The sequence below is a fragment of the Sparus aurata genome, chromosome 1, assembly GCF_900880675.1.
Source record: "Sparus aurata chromosome 1, fSpaAur1.1, whole genome shotgun sequence".
Taxonomy (NCBI): domain Eukaryota; kingdom Metazoa; phylum Chordata; class Actinopteri; order Spariformes; family Sparidae; genus Sparus; species Sparus aurata.
Window position 1 is genome coordinate 22,042,458 of NC_044187.1, and position 13,191 is coordinate 22,055,648.

General features: G+C 41.5%; 2 protein-coding genes across 5 annotated transcripts; both read right to left on the minus strand.

Annotated features, from left to right (window-relative positions):
* Window positions 1-202: 202 nt before the first annotated feature.
* Window positions 203-8,747, minus strand: LOC115588455 (uncharacterized). Of its 2 annotated transcripts, XM_030429075.1 has the most exons (8): window positions 7,571-8,747; window positions 6,454-6,788; window positions 6,174-6,284; window positions 5,777-5,899; window positions 3,254-3,629; window positions 3,078-3,137; window positions 2,615-2,952; window positions 203-2,437 (listed from the first exon to the last, which is right to left on the minus strand). In XM_030429075.1, exons 2-8 carry the CDS (start codon window positions 6,784-6,786, stop codon window positions 845-847), a joined length of 2,934 nt encoding a protein of 977 aa, XP_030284935.1. In that variant the 5' UTR covers window positions 6,787-6,788; window positions 7,571-8,747; the 3' UTR covers window positions 203-844. The 2 variants fall into 2 exon arrangements, with proteins under 2 accessions (XP_030284935.1, XP_030284945.1); XM_030429085.1 differs by lacking the exon at window positions 3,078-3,137.
* A 144-nt stretch (window positions 8,748-8,891) lies between these two features.
* Window positions 8,892-12,861, minus strand: hmgxb4b (HMG box domain containing 4b). Of its 3 annotated transcripts, none has more exons than XM_030429109.1 (8): window positions 12,728-12,861; window positions 11,723-11,857; window positions 10,908-10,947; window positions 10,578-10,675; window positions 10,371-10,427; window positions 9,909-10,286; window positions 9,362-9,484; window positions 8,892-9,211 (listed from the first exon to the last, which is right to left on the minus strand). In XM_030429109.1, the coding sequence occupies exons 2-8, from the start codon at window positions 11,855-11,857 to the stop codon at window positions 9,167-9,169; spliced, it is 876 nt and encodes a 291-aa protein (XP_030284969.1). In that variant the 5' UTR covers window positions 12,728-12,861; the 3' UTR covers window positions 8,892-9,166. The 3 variants fall into 3 exon arrangements, with proteins under 3 accessions (XP_030284969.1, XP_030284958.1, XP_030284963.1); XM_030429098.1 differs by lacking the exon at window positions 12,728-12,861 and adding an exon at window positions 12,648-12,696; XM_030429103.1 differs by lacking the exon at window positions 12,728-12,861 and adding an exon at window positions 12,291-12,640.
* Window positions 12,862-13,191: the final 330 nt, after the last annotated feature.

Consider the following 13,191-nt stretch of genomic DNA (forward strand, 5'->3'; position numbering starts at 1 on the left):
TTCATAACATTTCGTTTAATACAGAGACTTCGCAAGTTGCCAAGTTTCATAAAGGCAAAACAAAGTCAGTGTAGACAGTGAAATTGTGAAAAAAAAGTTTAAAGAGGTTGTGATAAAACATTATATTTACATTAAAACACGTGTTGATAATCCAACACAGAGCATAATGTACAAAATAAGAACACTCAGGATAAAGATGCAATAATTTAACATAGATGTTTTTTAATTGAGTGCTGAAGAAGATTACAGTATTAGCAAAAGATAATTGGTAAATGATCGATATACTGGTATATGTATAATTTGCTTTAAATATGACAGATGAACATCTTGCACACAGCATAAGACATGGACCTAAACACATTTTGTCAAAATCTGAAAACATATTTTCATGCATATTGCTAGAACATATCGAGAGGGGGGGGGGGGGACGACATTTGATGAACTTAGGGACGACAATATGCTTAATCAACAATATTTTGACATTTATAACTAAAAATGTTGGTAGGTCATTCTGGTTCTAACCTCTTGATATCAACATTATTTAGGGAAATAAAAGGAAGTCACACACATCCTCATTCATTAATTGCCAGGATACCAGTAATGGAATAATATTGAAGTTGGGTACCATCTGGAGGCATTTCTTTACAAACAAAAAAATTAAACCTTTAACTTGTATCATAGTTGTGTAAAAAGAAAGAAAGAAACATGAATAGGGTCAAGATCACTCGTCAAAATAAAAATGAAAAAATTCTCTCCATTGTTTTTCAAATTATAAACTCTGATGTTACCAATTCTTTATTTTGTTTTTAATTATTTGTTACACATTTAATGTACATTCAGCCCTTCATTCAGTTTTCAATACTTTCTCGCCCTGTTTTACCAGTGAGTCCATGCTGTCATTCACTTTTCTCTCCACATTTTTTGCAGCTTCATTTGTCTTTTCTAACGCGTTTTTCTTGCTGAATTTTCGTCTGCCCACCTCAGATACTGCAGATCCAGCAGCTGCCCCGACAGCTCCGCCGAGCACACCCCCCAAAAACATGCCAAGCACCAGTCCCAGCAATGCTCCCCCTATGACTACCTTTGGCACCTGTTTAGCAGTGGTCCCAATTTTCTCCCACACCGAGCTCTCAGCCACCATTTTGGCCCCTGCTTTGGCCCCAGAGCCCACCTTCCCCCACACTGGACTCTGTGCCACCTTCTTTGCACCGGAACTAATTCCAGCTCCAACTCGCTTAGAATTTTCAGCCATCAGTTTAGCTCCAGTTTTAGCCCCAGATCCGACTTTTCCCCACATAGGACTCTTTGCCAAATTCTTTGCCCCGGTTCCAATCCCAGCTCCGACACGCATGGAACCATCTGCCATCAATTTGGCCCCTGATTTTGCCCCTGAACCAACTTTTCCCCACATGGGATTTGCTGCTGCAGCCTTTGCTCCGGATCCCACCCATGTAGAACCATCCACCACTACCTTGGGAACTCTATCTCCTACTAGTTTGGACACATGTCCGGCACTAGCTCCAGCCTTCCTCCACACAGAACTGTCAACCACTATTTTCTGGACGTTTTGTGCTCCGCTGCCGACCTTTCCCCACATTGGACTATTTTTCACCTTCTTTGCTCCCTCGCTGACCCACACAGAGCTATCTGCCAACAGCTTGGGTAAATTCTTTGCACCAGACTCCATTTTCTCCCTAATGGAACTGAGAAGTGAGGGGTTAATGCTGGAAAGCGTAACAGGAGGAAGGCTCTTGATATTCATGGTTCTTACACTCATCTCTGCCTCATCCCTTGTTTTCGCAATCTCATCCTCTCTCACTTCCTCTTCTGCCTCAACCACAGGCTTCATGTAGGAATAAAGTGCCCGCCTATCAGAACTGAGCTGTCTAACGTCCCCTTGTCTTTCTTCCTCTAGTTTTTTCCCCTTTCTCTCCCTTGCTATCTCCACTTGTCTCTGCCTCACTCTGTTCTCTGCCTCCTGAAAAGCAGGACAAGAGTAACACTGTCCTCCAGCTTCCTTCACCGTCTGCTCCACCTTCTCAAGCAGCTCTACCAAATTCTTACTCTTCCTCCAACCTCCTGCCGTCTCCATCACATGAAACCTGTCCCCGCATTTCTCCACCAGCTTTAACAAATCTCCACGCTGACCAGCGATGTAAGCCTCCACGCTGTCGTTTCCAGCCTTCCCACTTTCTCTCAGTCGATCTGCGTAAGTAAAGAGGACCATTGTGTGTCTTTGGACCGACTCCGGGCCAAAAATGGATTCAAGAGCCCTGAGAGCTTGCAGCTCGGTCTTTGCTGGCTGGTCTAAAGGGACGCACAGGAGAAAGACATGGGGACCGGGACTGGATAAAGCAACACAGGAGGAGATCTGAGCTCGGACCTCATTTGGAGTTTGCTCTGAATTGAACCAGTCCGGGGTATCCACCAACGCTACCTGCAGGTGAGAGAGGAGAGAAGAGAGTTGAGTAATGGGCAATTAGCCAGATTGTATTGTTTCATGCCATGAAACAGAGGAGGGTGTCAAAGATTAGATGTTTAGATGTTTTGGAAATGGCACACAGTGTAAAGGGGAAATTCAACTATGCAAGCAAAAAACATCTTCATAACTTACCTGTCTTCCTTCAACCAGAGCTTTCTTTTTCTCACACTCCTTAGTGATCGCTGTGAGGCTTTCTGGATGTGACTCAAACGCCTTCTGTCCCAATATGTAGTTGGCAGCTGCGCTCTTTCCTGCTCCAGATCGCCCAAGCATCACCAGACGGAGCTCCTGAGACGATGAGGGGGAGGAGGAAGAGGAGGATAAAGGGAATGAGTAGGCGGAGGAGGGAGATGAAGGAGCTTGGGCGAAGGTTGGCGATGAGGGGGAAGAGGCGAAGACAGGCGAATCAGGAGAGGAGGTTGGAGACACCTCAGGGGACCTGTCTTCAAAACTGTTGATTCTGTGGTGCACTGAAAAAAATCAGATGAAATCTGAGATTTAATATGGAAAATTAAAAATGAAAATTATTTTTAAAAACATCATAGAAGTGAACTTTAAGGGGCAAAGTACTAGATAGCCAGGTCCTGTGACTTACAAGTAGTGACCAATTTTGGCGATGATTTAACCTCAGACATTTGTGAGAGTAGAGCTCCATCTATGGAGGAAAACCAGAAAATGAGTCTGGTTCATTTTCAGCTCATATTTATTTTTCTCCTTTTTTGCATTGATCCAGAAAAACTGGACCCAGAAAGTTTTTCTATTAGCGATTACCTGCATTTAGTCTGAAACTAGGCGTCCTCTTCACCTGTGTGTCCTCACGCGACTCTGAATCTGACTGTCGCTCTGGTGCTGGAGTTGAATGAAGCCCGTTCGACACTTGGCTCACATCCACTCTTCCATCCATCACATCCCTCTCTCCTCTTCTCTTCCTCTCCCAGGTGGTGCTGTATTCCTCTCCACTATCATTACTCCTCTGTGTCTCTGTGTATGGGATACGTGTTGAAGCAGTCCTCTCCATTCTCTCCTCCTTTTGAGCTCTGTAACTTTCCATAAGTTCTTGCTTTCTGTCTCTCACTTGTTTGTCCAGCTCTCTCTCCTGAGCTGATTTCTTGTTGTATACCCCGTTTTTCTTCACCATGTTGTCCACCTGTTACATTAAAGGAACAGATAAATAAATTATGCATTTAGGAAATGTCCCCTAACTCAAATTTGCAATTAGAGTCACTTTTTATAACTGAAGAGGACATTTCATAAGGAAGTGCGGTGTGAATGCTAGATGTTCAAAAAGCTGACACTTAACTGCATTGCTGACTTAAAAAGTTGAATAATGGCCATAATATTTGAAAGATTTGGAAAATTGGCTTTGAAAGAGAATGCATGAAAAAAGTGTAAGAAGAAATAACAAGCTGATGGATGCGAAATATCGTCTAAGCTAGGGGCTGAGCTGCATTATGCCTTGAACAGACTACACAATTTCGTCAGATTGCTGTCCTGTTTACATAGCACAACTCTCTGCCTTGTAGTTGTACAGTCATTTTGGTTTTCACACTACATGACAGATCACAGGGGTCAGACGCTACAAGGTCACGCACACAAGACGTGACACAGTAATGAAACAATCCAAACAGTCCAGGTTGTTTGTGCGCTGATTTGCCAAAAACAAAAACTTGTGATTGCTTGCTCCTATTGTGGTTCAGCAAGGAGGATTGGGGGACAAAGTGTGCGCCCACCTGAACTTGGCAGTACTTGATAATAATGGGAAAGGACTGAATCGCATTGCTTGAATAATTCCTGGAAACTAAACTGCATTGCTGGCATCACTTTGTATGAAGAGGCAGCTGGAGGAGAAGCTAGAAAAGTGTCTAGTTCTCCTTCCCTCTGGAAATTTCTGAGTTTTTGCACAGTTGCTTGGCACTCCTGTCACAGGCTCACAGTACCAAATGTTTCATTTTAATCGATTCCATGGTAACGTTGAGGGCATAATGCATGAAGAGAGAAATGTGTGGTAGTAAGAGAAAGTTTAAGACAATTTTACAAAAGATTTTACAGCTCATCTCCACTCTAATGATGATGTCACACACTCTAGCTTGGAAAATTCCTACCCATACACACTACTGTAAAAATATGAGAAGCGTTGAAAATTGCATGCAACTTAAAACTGTGATTGTGTCAAAAGTATGATTGATATGTAAATGCTGAATCACGTCCCAAGTGTTGTGAACATGTGAAAGAACTGAATGGGGTTTCAAGCTGAAAGTATGAATGAGTAGATGAAAGGTGAAAAACCTTAAGAAAGCGTAAAATGTCGGAATTCTGACATTCCATCCATCCATTTAAATAAGGGAAATTTCCACATCACTGTGGAATATTTTTTCCGTTTTCTTTTCCGCTTATCCATGAGGGTCGCGGGATGTTGCCGCTTTTTCCCCCGTAAGGGGTTGCGGGGCTTACTGGGGCCAAATCCAGTTTCACTCTATGGGCGTAGGCCAGGGTTCACCCTGGATGAGTCGCCAGTTCATCACAGGACCCTTACTGATGGCAGTGGCTGCCTTCACACAAGGTGCCAACTGCACATCAGGAGCAACTTTGGGGTTCAGTATCTTGCTCAAGGATACTTCGACATGTAGCTCAGTCCCGCCCTGGGGAGCCAGGATTCGAACCAGTGATCTTCTGATCACCAGTCAACCAGCTCTACCCACTGAGCTACAGCCGCCCCAAGAAATATTATATATCATAACAAAAACTATTAATAATATAATCAATAATGGAGCTGAGAGTTACGTATTTGTTTAAAAGTAAAATGGTGGGAGTTAAGGGCCAAAAAACAAACCTTCAGACAGAAGAATAAAATACAAAAATGTTGATACTGGCAGAACATGTGTTGTGAGTGCTTCCTGCATTCTCAACATTTCCTGCAGTGAGTCTCCACAAAGGAATGAAGTCCATGTCAATCAGGGTTACAACGTAATAAGCCAAATCATTAAGCCCTAAACTGGTCCTGAACACGACTGGGTGTGATTGTATGAGTGTGGCACAGGGCGTTGCCTGGAAAAAAAAAAAAACTACTACAGACAAAACAATCAATTAAATCAGGATTTCATTTTTTATAAAGTCCTTGAGAAACATCACTAAATCCACTGCATATTTCCCCCATATACATCAGAACTAATTGAACTGTTAGATAACCAAAATAATCAATATGAAACAAAGCTGTTGAGAATACAAGTGCAAAATGTGTGTCCAAAATCTTGTCTTGACACTTTCTGTTTACTGTTTTCTGTGCAGACATCTCACCTTCTCCAGCAGCTCACAGACCTGCTCCCTGTTGCCCGGCTTACGATTATTGATGACATGGTACCTCCCCCCACACTGCTCAATGATTTGCCTCAGGCCTGGGTGTTCTTCCTGCAGGTACTCCTGTGGGAAAAAATTTAGATTTGCTATGTGTTGCCATTTCCTGCTCTTACAGCAGCCAATTAGTCCAAATTGTTTACAGTGAATGTTACGAAATACTGCAGAAATGTCTGAAGGAAAAATAGTTTACAAAAAATGATGCCATCCTGTCACAACTGAATATGCTATTCAACTCCAAAAGCTTCTTTTTCAAAGTGTGCTTGGACTTTTAAAATACTAAAATCCAGAAGACTTGACATTTTATCTCAGCACCCCACAGACTGTACACCTCTAATACCTCCACTGTTTTTCCCATCAAGTAGTCCCCACAAGTCAGCAGGACCAGAGTGTGATCCAGCACCTCCTCCCCAAACACCAACTGCAGCTCTGCAGGCACACGAGCCTCCATCTGGGAACACCAGGGAAAGAAAAGAGAGAAAAGGAACAACAATTAGGAAACATAGTATTGTAAATCAATGCCATTTTTAAACTACCAAAAAGATGTCCGTGATGGTTGCATGAGCAAATGAGACCATGCAGAAACACAAGTCAAAGCACAAACAGGGATTACAACCAACCTCTGTAAACACGCAAACAGGCACCAGCAGTAAAATAGCATGTGGGCCTGATGGTAGCAGCGTCAGTGCTTGCTCAGTCTCCTTCCTGACGCTGTCCTCCATCTTGCCACCGACCCAGAACCACCTCGGCGCCTCTACCAGGGTCACACTCCTGCCATCAGAGACGCCCTGTCGCAGCTGGCAGCTCCTGGAGGAACTGGGAGTTACTGGGGACAGCTGGCCCAGGATAGTGTCTGCTGATGATGTCTTTCCACATCCAATGTTTCCCAAAAGAACAAGTCTGAGCTCCGGGGGCGAGGACCCATAGAAGCTCCCTGTCAATCGTTCACTCATGGCTGGAAACAAAAGCAAAAGGTGTTTTTAGGAATACATGTGGCTTTAAACCAATAACAGACTGAGATGAAAGTGAAAATGAAATGGGGAAAATATGAGGACTCGATAGGTTAAGTACTGTAGGTGTTTAACATCTAATCTACCATCTGTTAGGTAAACATAAAAATAGATGTCTTTTTATTTAATTTCCTTTGAACATGTGTCTTTCCTACAAATTCACTCTAACCTCTCACATGTTTTACATGAGTCAACAGGAACTATGCTAATCGGTAATAGCTGTGGTCTTAGATGAAGCTTTTATTACACCAATATCATTCTTCCTTTTGTAACTGCATCCCTTTTTTCTCAGTGCGCCTCACACACCACAACTCACCAGTCCAGTCCAACTACATTCTACCTGGACTTTTATACTTGACTGATATGCAAACATGCACAAAAAACATCAACCTACAAAAGTACATAAAAATAACAACCAAACATATGGCACCGCACAACAGAGGAGTATCCTGGAAAATGGTGCACATTTAGCACTAAGATGAAACTTAAACTTGGCATTAAACTTATACCGAAAGTAAAGAGTATATCTAAACAAAGACGGCAGTTGTCATGACAATTCAAAGCTGACATTAGACTGACAACCATTTCCTCAGAATGACACACAGCTGGTATTCAAAACTACAGTGCCAAAAGAAATATGGCCAAGAGACTATGTAGGTTTACTAGTACTTAAAACACCTTAGATTAGTAAACAGATGTATTAGTAAACAATAAACATCATACTTACTCAACAGTTTGAGGTCTTTGAAGCCGTGTTCATATACTGTCTTCTCTCTGTGCTCTGTTCTGTTGGCACCGAATTACGTCTCTCATCCACACAACTTCAGTACATGTCGACTACTAAAAGCTGCCTACGCAGGTGAGGTTCATCTCAGGGAACAACCCGTCTCACCACTCCCAATTTGGAACACATGGACACACAAACGCACTTGTGAATATCTTTTTGCGTGCGCAACAGGTTTCTTTGTCTGTGGGCTGCTAAGCATTCCAAGATGGGGCGGAGGAGGTGTATCCCACGGCTCATGTGAATCATTCTACCTTGGAGATTTATCTACCACACCCTTTCAGTGTCAAAACTTGTGGATGAGCTTCAGGATTTATGGTTGTTTAGTTTGGTAACAGGTGAAATGTGCATGTAAATATTTTGATATGATGCAATTGTCATCCCTAATCAGAAATGAGGGCATGTTACAGAAAGAACTGACAAGTTCACAGAGTGTTGTGTGTCATATGGACAGACCTTCACTAAACAGTACTTTCACCCTCCATACTTTGACAGCCTCGAAGCCACAGGCTTTACTTCCTTGCAGCCTGTGACTTGTGTCAAGTACTACCTGAAACCAATTCACAGGTATTGAATTTCAGAGCAATTAGACAAATAATAGACCTCAATATAAAACTCTCTTACAAGTATCACATTGAATTAAGTAATAAGTAGTAAAGTGAATTGGTTTTGTTACAGTATTACAGTTTTGACTGTGAATATCCCATAAACTCAAAAATGGCCACTCTTAGCTTATTGGATGGACTTTTCACATTATTGAAATAGTGGCTTTATTCTCCAATATAAACAAATTTATATTTTCTCCAGCTTTTAAAAAAAATATGTGATTAAGAACTCTCTTCTAAAAAGAAGAAGCACTTCTTAAAAGGTGTAATTTGTACCATATTCGCATTAAATTGTCTGAAACAGGCTACACCTTTGTAACATTATCTCGAACTGTGTACTTATATTATCCCAAATGTTTCTTACAAAGTTTAAACCCTGAAAAAAGGGGGGTGCCATTTAGCTCAGTTGGTAGAGCAGGCGTCCCATGTACAGAGGCTTTGTCCTCACTGCAGCGGACCCGGGTTGGACTCTCCATTTGCTGTGTGTCACTCCCCCTCTCTCTCTCACCCTGTTTCCTGTCATATCTTCAGCTGTGCTATCAATAAAGCCATAAATACTTGTGTGACCACATTTCCTTCTTCATCAACATTTCTATCAGATAGATTTTCATCACCAGTGTGGTTGTTTAAAAATGGAGACAACTACCATGATCCCAAGCTTCTTCGCAGAATTACATACTGTGTTTTTAATGTGCCCAGTGACACAGACAGAACGTATCTTGTAAACAAAAGAAAGTTACATGTTTCAGTCTTCACACACATCTTTTGACTAAACAACCAAGAAAAAAACTTGACATATTTAAGTAAACTTACCTATTTGCAATAAAACAATAATAGTTTTTTAGAGCAGAGAAACATCTGTAGCTATATATCTTTTTTGTCTTTCTTCATATTAGAATGTGCTTGGTACTGCTAGTACAGTCTTCATCACCTCTCACATCCCAGGCATCACATAGGCAATGTTTTCCAGAGTGGAGGCCTTAAAAACAATGATTAAAAAAATAACAGTTGTTCCCTCCTTCATGATGACATAACATATTGGAAGAACAATCATTTCACTCATGTGCATGTCTGTGCAGGATGTCAGGTAAGTAGTGTGAATGTTCTGTTAAGTGGCTGCATCTCTCACCAGTGTCTGTTGTGTGCAGCTACTCAACTCAGGTATCTCTGCCGTGAGGCAGAGTAGAGGAGCCAAGGCGCACAGGAGAGAATCCAAAAGCAGAGACAAGCTACTTGACATACTCACTATTTTCTGCAGAGACACAAAGAAGGGCAATTATCATCCCTCACTGCAGTGAAAATGAGTAATGTTGTCCTGCAGCTAAATTAAACCCGCCTTTCTTGATCTCAAAGTCAGCTGTAGCCATGTAGACCAACATGTTTGTGTCAACACTGGAGGGTTTTGTCTTATAGGACTGCAATATTTCACAGCTTTAAAAATGTCCTTTGACTTGTCCCCAAAGCAAAGTAATTTCAAACTATGAGTACATTAAGCAAGACTGTAACAAAGGGTTACATCATGATTTTAAAGATTAAAAATAAAGACATACAATTATGAAGGCACAGCCCATCAATTCTCCCTGTAATATGCTCACAATATCAATGAAAACATTCAAGACCAGTATCATTATAGATCAAAAAGAAAATTCTTCACTTTCTACATTGAATCTACTCACATTTGTCTCCTGAAGATGGTGTCCAATCAGGAACAAGGATTCCCCCAGCAGGTGTAGGTGAGCTGCAGCACTGACAGGACACTGGTCAGAGCAGCTGGGACTCCTGGATGTGGATCTGAGTGTGTCCCAGGCTGAACCAGGGGGACTGCACATAGAGTTTGCCGGACTGCAGGTGTCCTTCATGGGGCTAGATACCGCTGAATTACCCACAGAGCTCATTTTCAAAGCTGTCACTGTACCAGGAACAGGTGTGAACAGACAAGGCCTTTGGGTTACTGAAGTGGCAGGAGGGGCAATAAATCTTGTGACGGGACAGTCTGCCATGTTGTGCTGGTTATCTAGATACACCCAGTACTCTAATGTGGAGCTTTGACTTTTCTGAGAGAAACAGAAAGGTAGAAAATTCACACAAAGTCGAGGTGAATGTCGAAATAAAGTTAGCGTGACATACAGCATAATTACCTGATCAATGCTGACCTCTGCTGGGCAACATGAATGCAACAACCTGTCTTGGATATTCTGGAAGACAGAGTTTACGTATCAACATGAGTTAGTATAGAAGCAAGTAAATAATGGGCACATTATTTATTAATTGATTTTACCACATACAGACAAACTTAACCTTACATTTAATCCCATGGTCTTTTAACCTCCCTGCTGTTCTCTCACCTCTTGCCCTCCTCTTATTACCCATCTGTCTTGTGGATAATCAGGGAGGAAACTGGAGGACTCTGCTCCGTAAAGTTCAGGGTCAGCTTCACTATTACCTGCAATGTGCCATTTAATCAGATTAAATATCTAAAGATTATCCTGTTAACCATGTCTTAATTTAAGGAAGTGTCCTTAAGATCGCACCGTGGTAACCATGTAGTCATGGTGGTTTTAGCTGACATTTGCACACCATTTACCACCGACATACTGTGTTACACAATGATGGATTTGTGATGATGCATGCTAATGCATTGTGAACACAAACAGTCATATTAAAAAGCACCTTACCAGAGTGTTGCCTTTCCTTGTTGAGCAAGCCTTCTGGTTCCTGAAATTTTTTTAATAACAAACTATCAAAAGTGGCTCTAAGAATTAAAGGTTAAGTTTAACCAAAGCGGAAATTTGTCATTATCTACACACCCTCATGCAGATGGAAAGTCAGGTAAATCAGCGTGGTCCATAAAACATTTCAAAACAAAACAAGAACCCATCTGTTTCCGTTGTTCAGGAGAATGCTACAATTCTTTTATCTGCTCCATAAATGTTTTGCCAACTACAAAACGTCACCTGACTTTCCATCAACATGGGGTTTGGTATATAATGACTACATTAATTGTTTTTTGTGTGAACTTATCGTTTAAAGTAAGTTACAAGATCCAAAATGAAGAGATAAAAGCAAGAAAGTTATGTGTAACTGGCAACGATAACTGTGCAACCAAGTTGGAAAAAATACATAAGTTTAGGGATCAATATTCAGGCAAAAATACAGTTTTATTTACTGCATTACAAGCTCTCTATGTCACAGAAGGGCTTATAGGAGACAGTGTGTACAGTATGAACAGTGTGTACAATGTGATTTGCGTATCTCAGCTAAACTGCCACAAATCAGAACAGTTCCAAGTTCAGTTCTGTGCAGTTAAAGATATACCTGACATTGCAACAGAGCACAACACCAATTCAAATGTATAGATAATATGTACCAGGGCACTACATGATAATATATCACATCTGCTGTTTACACGCCTAATCACTACTGTTGATAGTCTTAAAACGTCATAGTCAATACTTTCCCCAACATTTGTCTAACTAACAGTGAAGCCCACCTTGTAAAGCCTCTTGGTGCAGCATTCCACAAAATCTAAATCTGGATCCTCCTGCTCCTCCTCCTCCATCATGATGTCTTTGAGGGACCTTTTCGTCCCTCTCTGGCTGCTCAGCAGGCCAGATTCATCCTCCATCTACAGGAATGACAGGGGAAAGTGATTCAGCAGCAGTAATCATACTGAAGTATAAGCTCCACTTGTGATTGAAAGGAGAGCAAAAGAAAAAAAGTTGATTTATTGCAGTATGATTGAAAGATTTATTTCTGATAAAATCCACTTTATCTTAAAAGCTACATACACCCTATTTGAGTTTGTTTTTCCTCAAAGTTCATTTGTAGGTTTTGAATGCAGGACATTTAATTGTAGTTAATGATTTTCAGCGTGGTTAATGTACTTTAAATTAAGTAAAGGGTCCTACTCTGAATACTTATTCCACCGTTAACTATAGAAAGCAAAATTGTGAGGAGCCGAGTTAGCTGACTAGTGCTAGGCTAGCACGGACATGTTAGCTTAGCGTAACATCCAAGACCACAATGTAGAAAACAACACATAATGTTTCAGGGTTTACCTAGGATACATGAGAGTCTGGCTTTCATGTAGCTGAAAAACGAAAGAAAACTTGGGGCTGCTTGCTCCAAATGTCAGGCTTTCCAACTGTCCCCATGTTAACGAAAACAAATGAACACAAGGCTAATTAAGAATGAAACTGTTAATAGCTTGTCGCCACGTTGCAAGTTCAACGTCTGTCGTCGACGTTGCCAGGTTACAGTCATGGTTAAGGTTAGTTTATGCCTTCAACTAGCTAGGCTAAAGGCTAGCTTCGATTTCATATAATTCACCAGCAATGTCGACCGAATAACATGCTAACATGTAGCCCAGCAAACAACTCCGGTCAAAGACCTCTAATGCGGGACATGTTTATCACCAGTAGCCTTGAGCGAACGTCTGGCATGTCGGTCACCGGGTCTGTGTGAACCGTGGGAAGAAAAAAAGCTGCTGACTCACGTTTAGCACCTCTGTGTCTGCCTCTCCCTCCTCCCTCTCCGCCAGAGTGCTGATTCATGTTAAGCTTGAGGAGAGTTAGCTGATTTAATAGGTGACCGATTGTTTTGTCTCCCTGGCTGAGCAGATTAGCTCTGTGACACATTTATCACATAAAATGACATAATGGGAGTTTTAACAAGTATGACACTCCCTTTATATACTTTTGTGTAGGCATTTTATAATTATGGGGTTTTGAGCTTGGTTCCTTGTTTCCAGTTCATAAAAATTAACAATCACAGAATCCAGTGGTCCAAAAAAAATAATAATCCCCAAACCAAACAAACTCAGATGTAATAAATAGACAGACAGCCCTGCAGCTCTGTATCGTTGTTTCCAACTCCTTCTCAGCCAGCAGTCAGGAGAAGTCAATGATTTGCACTCACTGATGTGGCTGATTGAGAACAGATCCCTGCAGAACATACTGT

What these genes read in the sequence shown, in the direction of transcription:
- LOC115588455 (XM_030429075.1), bottom strand. Translation starts at nt 6,786, where the DNA reads ATGAGTGAACGATTGACAGGGAGCTTCTATGGGTCCTCGCCCCCGGAG. An exon ending in GCCAAAATTGGTCACTACTT is followed by an intron (nt 2,953 to 3,077) that starts GTAAGTCACAGG and finishes GATTTTTTTCAG; the next exon opens with TGCACCACAGAATCAACAGT. An exon ending in CTCTGGTTGAAGGAAGACAG is followed by an intron (nt 2,438 to 2,614) that starts GTAAGTTATGAA and finishes TCTCACCTGCAG; the next exon opens with GTAGCGTTGGTGGATACCCC.
- hmgxb4b (XM_030429098.1), bottom strand. Translation starts at nt 12,674, where the DNA reads ATGCCAGACGTTCGCTCAAGGCTACTG. An exon ending in CAAGGAAAGGCAACACTCTG is followed by an intron (nt 10,676 to 10,907) that starts GTAAGGTGCTTT and finishes GGCACATTGCAG; the next exon opens with GTAATAGTGAAGCTGACCCT. An exon ending in ACCATCTTCAGGAGACAAAT is followed by an intron (nt 9,485 to 9,908) that starts GTGAGTAGATTC and finishes GTGTCTCTGCAG; the next exon opens with AAAATAGTGAGTATGTCAAG.